We start from the raw sequence: 7,040 nt of genomic DNA, 5'->3' as shown, positions 1-7,040 counted from the left end.
ATGAGGGACGTCCCGGAGTGAGTTTGGAGGTTACCTCACAGCACCGGAAGTGATAAGAGTTCGAAGATGTCTGTCTCGGCTATGTCTATATTTAGCTCCAGATTATCGATTCCGGCTCAATCCGTGTCGCCGCCGTCGTTCGGGAGAAGTGGCCCCGGGAATTTGAGAAAGGGATCTGCGAGAGTCGGAATAGAGGGATGTGGGTTGGCGATAGAGTGCTCGTCGAGGCCGAATAAGAAGGCGACGGCGCACCATATGAAGACGAGGCCGAAGAAGACGCAGCCGTGGGATATAAAGAGGAAGCCCACTGTGTACCCTCCGCTGCCGCCGCTGCCTCCTGACTGGACTCTGGTTTCCCCGGCATCGGAAGCAACCGATGATGCTCCTCCTACTTCCCAACCAGCTACTGCTGGTTAGTTAGTAATCATATTCTTAATTCTTCTTGTGTATGAGATGTTGTTGTACTTAAAGCTCACACTTTTGACGCTGCTGTTTTTCGTTATGGCATTCATGTTTCCCCTTCCGAATACTCTCATGCCTTGTGGCCAAATGCAGTTTCTCGGTCTCATGGGGAAAAGAGTTTTTATTTTCGCGCCCACTATGATTAGTCATTGCTAATTTAGTTCGTAGTTTGTGGCAACGATTGTTTTTGTTGGCAATAGCTTAGCTAGTGCCTAGCGGACTGAGTTAATCCTGGAAACTGGAATGGTTTTATAGATTCTTTGCTACGGCATATTCTGCGTAGGAGACAGATGCAACTGAATTTACATTCCATTTACAAAGGGTTAATGAAATTCTGCAAAGCAAACTCTCCCCTTCGGCTATTTACAGCTAAAAACTGTCATTAATACATTTGCAATCCATCTACCTATCTCTCTAGTTAGAGAGGAGCCGTTGTAAACTATAAAGGAAGAAAAATCGATCTTGCTATCAACATTTGTGGTGGCAATCACGATCGCTCCTTCAAATCGCAGTGCAATAAGTACTGGCCCCTTGCTTCTCCAGTCATAACAGTGTGTAGCCACGAGGCTCTTGAAACACACACAGGACCGTCTACTGTAAATACTTGCTGATGCAACGAGTCACACATAGGCATCAATTGTTATTTCCAGTGGCTGCACCAGGTTTCAGTCACAAGATTAGTCTAGCTGGCGTGTATAGGATCAAGGTGCAATTCCAACCCGAGTTCTCATCCTGGAATTTCTACCGGGATCGCAACAAGTGGGAAAAAAAAGAATTAACTAATATCCATGGTTCCCAAGGTACTGCAGGAATAGAGACGCAGATCACGCTTACCTCATGGAGGCACTAGCGCTTCCATCATACGCTGTAATATGAATTCTACCCCGGATTTTTCTTGTACTTTCCAGGAGCCAGGCTCAACAGGAAGTCTGTAAATATATGTTCATATTCTGGCATCTTTCCATAACCTGCTTCCAGTTAAAACCATGTTGAGACCATAAAGGATAGTAAAAAGACAGCGTGTACTTCAACTTAAGGGAACTTCATAGTTATATCTAATCCCTGCAATCACGCAGGTAAAAGAGAAGGTAGCTATTTTTCTAATAATTAGAGACAAAAAAAAAAAAAAGAGGAGAGAGAATGGAGACGATGGTCTTAAATATTTTCAGCGGTAAATATTAGTAGAATTAGGCAAATTGCAAGATCTGGTTTGTGCGGGGTAGAGGAGTGCACTTGCCCGGGAAGTAGTTTATGTCAATGACGTAATAAACATCTCTCTTTCCAAGCTCTCGTATGATATCCAAATTGAATAGACGCAGGCCCTGCGAGCGAGCATGATGGAACACAAAGTAAGAACACAGTCCATTCATCAACGACGTGCAGCCATCAAATGGATGGACTGCTAAGTTACCAGTCGTCTTCGAAGTTCCTCGGCAAGTCTCTCAAGCAAAGGTCGTGGGGGAAGCTCTGCACGGAGAGATCACGCAAATTAGAGGAAAGACAAGATACTATATGACTAGATACTATGAAAGTCAAGTTCTAAATTTTGAAAGCATGGCAGTATGCATTGTTTCTTCAGATGCATCGGTCTCTATTAACAATCCTTAAAACTAAATCCCTCAAAGTGTGAATGCATAGAAAATAAGTCAACAGAACTTGAAATTTCAACATTCAATAATCATACCACCGAATCCCAAATCAGGCCAGACTATTCTTTTTTTTCTTATTTCCCCCGATGCAAAAGCAAAGAAAGACTAAACTAAGAAGCTAAAAAAGAAAACACGCCATCTGTAGGAATGGCAAGTAAGCCGGCGGCAGGCGCAGGGCCTTTTTAACAAACCAGCTTCAGTAAGGTCCTCTCTTTTGGTCCAGAGGACCTCGACAACCCAGTCACGAAGGGTCAAATTATGAGCTTCTCTAAAGACATCCCAATGAACGAGCAAATCATTATTTCCTTCTCTGATCAACTTCAGTGCTTCAGAGCAGGCCCGACTATTCTTTTAAGAAAAAGGAATTGGCATCTTGTAGATGATTAAGCATCGATCAATACATCATCAGTATATATTAAATTTATAACAAGTCTCACCATTCCCAGACAAATACTATTTTGTGACCCTACAGAACCAATCAGGACCAATTTTTCGCTGGTGTTATGCATGGCGAGGTAGAGTCGCATTCCCTATTAGGGTTTTGGTTCTTTCCCCCTCTCTTTTTAGGGCGAATAATGCTAAAACCTGTCTGAAGAAACTGTTGGCCAATAAGGTCGAAAATGCTTTACATGGGCTAGTTACATCATAACTCACCAGCAACGATGGGGTCCAGATCTGCATCATCTGCGGAAGCTGTAGCACAAGAAACCCTTGGAAAATAATATATGCCATCATCGTTGGAGAGTTGCCGTTTGCAAACATCAGGTAGGGAAAACCGTCTGACTACCTTAATAGCATCACCAACTATATAGACCTTGAAGAGCACGCCTCCTATTACAGAGAAGAAAGGGCAAATGGATTATCTATGTGCTAGTAGCATCTTAGACATAATAATATTGCTAGGCAAATGATTATCTGCTTACCATGGTTTACAAACTCTTGGAGAACAAGAGGAGGTTCTAGCTTTTGCAGAGAATATGGCCCATAAGCAAGGGATAATTCATGGGACTTTGCACTTCCATCAGCAACAAGGGGCTTTGCAACTAGGATGGTTTCGAAATTGCACACATAACAAAGAGGGGGAAAAACTGTTAAAAATTTGCCTCTCAGGGCTAGTGCAAATTAGTTAAGTAGCAGCTAAACTAATCTTGCACACAAAGGATCCCCCCCCCCCCAAAAGATAAAGCACAGCACGGATAGTATTGCCTTCCTATTCTCATATGTCTTACATAGCCTCCACGGTTCCAATAATTTCTCTTGCAGTAGACAGGGACATGCTTCATGCCCAGACCAACTGCAAAATTAACAGAAAGATAGCACATGCTTACCCAGGGGCAATATCAGCCCAGCTCTGTTAACCAGCTCAGGGATAGAAGATGCGTCCTTCTTGACCACTAGCTGCCTAGGAATACAAACTCTGCCTGCATTTTAATTAACAAGAATAATTTTTATTGGTCAAATTTACTTGACAGAAATGAGCATACAGATTGTAATTCCACTTGGCCACACTTCAATCAACATTTCTCTTTCATTGTTTGGAAAGAGAGATTACCATAGGATTCAGAGAGGTTCAAATCATCGACAGCCTGAAGCATGTATTGCCTATTGCGTATATGTTGTATGGCATCAGGAGGATCCAGAACAGTAACTTCAGGGTGCGACAGCCTATAATCCTGCAAATATAAAGAGGAGGTAAAAAGGTCAGATTGTTTATCCATAATTAGATAAAAATGAAACATACAAACTTGCGTCCCAATTACATAAAACCCTTTGTTTTTGTTCACAGCAGACCCCTTGTCACTCCAGAATATTATATCCATGTCATAACAAAGCACATATAGCATCCCAGTAGAAACTGCAATTCAGGCTATCATGAATATTTCACCTGACCAACGCTCAAGAGACGAAGAAAAAGGGTTTAGATAAAAGAGATGAACAGAATAAATTTATAACTCTTTATTTATCAAAAAGACATGTATGAATTTTGAAGTCACCAAATCTTCCAAAGCATCATTGCAACGACTTAACTCCGAATTCATAAAGTAGAATGGTTTGATTAAAATACTGCCAAACACGATAAAGGTAGTAAATTCAATCGATTAAAACTTGTTCCTTTTTCCTCCTTCAATTAGAACAGGTTTGGGCAAATACACAGGGTATCAGTCAAGAAAGCAAGTCAGGAAGTAACTGCATATAACTGCAAAGTAGACAGCTAAACACTAATGGGATGCTTTACAAATGAATGAATGATTGTCACACTAACAAAATCTGGTAAGTGAAAGACATGAGATGGCAAGAACACTTTTAATAGTAACAATAATAAGAAGAAGAATACGAAGAAGCACTAAGTGGTAAAATGATGCAGAAAATTTGACAACCTAAAACCACAAATTGTCGCTTTGCTAAATCACAAAATACTCAAAAGTAGTCCAGGAGAAAAGCCCATTACCGTATTTACCTCCTAGATCTAGAATTGCAGCTAGCGCTACAGGCAACTAGAAGCTGAGAATACAAAAGAAATTTGGCGTGGGATCTCTCTAAGACAGCGAAATGGGGGACAAGAATCCCCGGAGAAGTAAACTCACTCCGAAATTTTAAGAAAAAATATATATTTATTTGTTTCGGAAAGATTTGCCAGAAAACCTGAAAATGTCAGCCAGAGGGCCATGAGAATAGTAAACACCGTCACTTGCTCGAACCCATGAGGCCTGGACCTCAACTACTGGTTCATGAATCATTACGAAAGATAGAGGAAGCACTCTGCAAATTATGTCAGACGGGATGTTAAAAAACTGGTCGTTGACCAGCGTTTCCATTGTTCATTTCATCCCGATCCTAGCACCAAATACATGGTGGAAAAAAATACAGCAGCAAACAAGACGTTTGATTAAACACAAAGTATGGCAGAGTTCTATGGAGTTGTAGGTGAAAGGAAAACTGAACCGACCTCAAGAATCTGGCGCCACTCTTTCCCTGATAACTGCATTCCCCCAGAATAAGAAATAAAGAGAAAAGACGCAGTCGGTTAACAGAGCAACAAATCTTTAGAGCCTGTGGTACGGATTTACAGGCAGGAAAATAATAAAAGATTTTTTAGGTGGTGTGTGCACCAGTGCATCTGGTGAGAAGCAGTAGAAGAACAAAATGTAGGACATTGAGGAAAGAACAATTCTAACCTTCTGCAACACAATATCAAAAGGACCTTGATCTGAAAGAGGTCTATTATGATCAATAGCAACGAAGAGTATCCCCTTGTTCCTGCACAAAGATTTGCAGCAATGGTAGTCAATCTACGAAGGCATACTGCCGACAATTTTATCTCATGCATGAGCACTGAATAGAAAAGAAAACATAGCTGGAAAATATGGTTATCTATTAAAAATATTAGGTTTCATATAGACAGAGAAATCCATAGACAAATCTATAGTGTCATCACTGCATATTGACGAAATTTGAGTCAATGTCATGATCTTTTTCCATAAGGGTTCCGGTTCTCCAAAAATCAAATGTTCTTTAAAAGAATTGGGAAACGGTAAAATATCCACTAGCAGATACTAAAAAGATTACATGGTTACTTTTCACTTGCACGCGGACCAAATGAAAACGACCAACGTTGTACGAGCATATTCTTAGCAGAAAAGAACTTCAAGTTAATATTCCTTCCTCCGAAAGAATGGAACCCTCCGGATACGACGTGAGCAACTTTAGAATTTGAAATAAATCGAAAGAAATAAGTTTGGAAGAACACTGGAGGAGGATATTAATAATCAATTGGTCGATGTAGGCTTATATTAATTGGTTAATGATTAATTTTTACCTAGCCAAACCCTCAAGCTTTGGCTGCAAAAAGCTCTTGGTCTTTTTAGAGGTGAGAGCGTAGCCAACCACAACTACCCTCTTCTGCGAGGGAAATCCACCACCATTCACAACCGGACAACATTCATTCTGGCCCAAAGTTACACCCTCCCCTTCCTCGACCTCACCTCCATTCCTGTTACTAAAAGGCAGTTCTTCTATCAACCTCATGGGCGCGCTTTTCCCTGGAAAAATTTCCAGGTGGTGCCGAAATTTCCCAGGTGCCCCAAGAAAGAAAAACAGAGAGAGAGAAAGAACGAGAAAGTCGGAGTGGAAATCTCGATATGAAGTGGAAAACCCGTAGAAGAGAAAGCGAAAAGCGAGAGAGGAGGAGACCCACGGAGAGGTGAAGAAATAGAGACAGAGAAAGCGGGGATTTTCAGGAGGTGAAGAAAGGAGTACACAATACAACAGAACCCAATACAGGGCGGAGAAGTGAGGGGGAAAGCGGAGCATAAATAGGGGGGAGGGGGGAAGGGGAGAGAGATCGGGTGGTGGTGAGCTGTACAGAAGTGAGGATCCTGAGCAGTAATCATAATTCCACGCGTTAGAATCACGCTTCGGAGTTGCGTTGTGACTGTTTTCTGTCTGCCCCGACCAGTCACGCAGTAAAGATCATCTGCCACGAGGCGCAAGCGCAAATAACATTGTATTGCTGCCTAGTGCCTACTCCTATCCCCTGCATTTATTACGTAAAGCAAGACACAGAGTGACGCATTAACATTTTTAAACTAAAATAAGTTATTCGTACCGCTCATTATGCCAACGGAAACAATAGTCACTTGTCTATTATGCTCGTCTAATTTTATTTATAAATCATTTTTTATATATTTTAGTAGATTAAAAAATTTTAAATTTTATTAACTTTTATTTAAAGTTTAATAATTTTTAATTTTATTCTTATATAAATATACAAAATATAATACACAATAATAAATAAAAAGTAAAATTATCTATTTATACAAAAAAATTTCTCAGTACCCGAAAATAGATCAAAAAATTTCTTTTCTCTCTGTCTTATAAATAGAACTAGAAGAGTACATTTGATGAATGTTTATTAAAAAAAAACAAATA

The 7,040-nt window shown here is 40.5% G+C and overlaps 2 protein-coding genes across 3 annotated transcripts; one reads left to right on the top strand and one right to left on the bottom strand.

The window, feature by feature from the left end:
- LOC114734346 (50S ribosomal protein 6, chloroplastic) lies at positions 1-565 on the top strand. Its single transcript, XM_028921975.1, has one exon. It carries the CDS (start codon positions 67-69, stop codon positions 415-417), a length of 351 nt encoding a protein of 116 aa, XP_028777808.1. The 5' UTR covers positions 1-66; the 3' UTR covers positions 418-565.
- A 177-nt stretch (positions 566-742) lies between these two features.
- LOC114734345 (inositol-tetrakisphosphate 1-kinase 3) lies at positions 743-6,531 on the bottom strand. 2 transcript variants are annotated; one of them, XM_028921974.1, is made up of 11 exons: positions 5,929-6,531; positions 5,288-5,369; positions 5,059-5,091; positions 3,664-3,784; positions 3,440-3,532; positions 3,035-3,154; positions 2,766-2,942; positions 1,874-1,929; positions 1,700-1,784; positions 1,297-1,430; positions 743-1,203 (listed from the first exon to the last, which is right to left on the bottom strand). In XM_028921974.1, the coding sequence occupies exons 1-10, from the start codon at positions 6,420-6,422 to the stop codon at positions 1,342-1,344; spliced, it is 1,350 nt and encodes a 449-aa protein (XP_028777807.1). In that variant the 5' UTR covers positions 6,423-6,531; the 3' UTR covers positions 743-1,203; positions 1,297-1,341. The 2 variants fall into 2 exon arrangements, with proteins under 2 accessions (XP_028777807.1, XP_028777806.1); XM_028921973.1 differs by having other exon boundaries at positions 743-1,115.
- Positions 6,532-7,040: the final 509 nt, after the last annotated feature.

This window comes from Neltuma alba, unplaced genomic scaffold (assembly GCF_004799145.2).
Source record: "Neltuma alba isolate B1F8T4 unplaced genomic scaffold, ASM479914v2 tig00013086_pilon, whole genome shotgun sequence".
Taxonomy (NCBI): domain Eukaryota; kingdom Viridiplantae; phylum Streptophyta; class Magnoliopsida; order Fabales; family Fabaceae; genus Neltuma; species Neltuma alba.
This window is presented reverse-complemented; position numbering and strand designations above follow the sequence as displayed.

Excerpts from the sequence above, each read along its gene's own strand:
- LOC114734345 (XM_028921974.1), bottom strand. The coding sequence starts at position 6,422 with ATGCTCCGCTTTCCCCCTCACTTCTCCGCCCTGTATTGGGTTCTGTTG. Across the intron at positions 3,785-5,058 it reads AGTGGCGCCAGATTCTTGAG|GATTATAGGCTGTCGCACCC; the intron begins GTCGGTTCAGTT and ends TTATATTTGCAG. Across the intron at positions 3,533-3,663 it reads GAACCTCTCTGAATCCTATG|GCAGAGTTTGTATTCCTAGG; the intron begins GTAATCTCTCTT and ends ATTAAAATGCAG.
- LOC114734346 (XM_028921975.1), top strand. The coding sequence starts at position 67 with ATGTCTGTCTCGGCTATGTCTATATTTAGCTCCAGATTATCGATTCCG.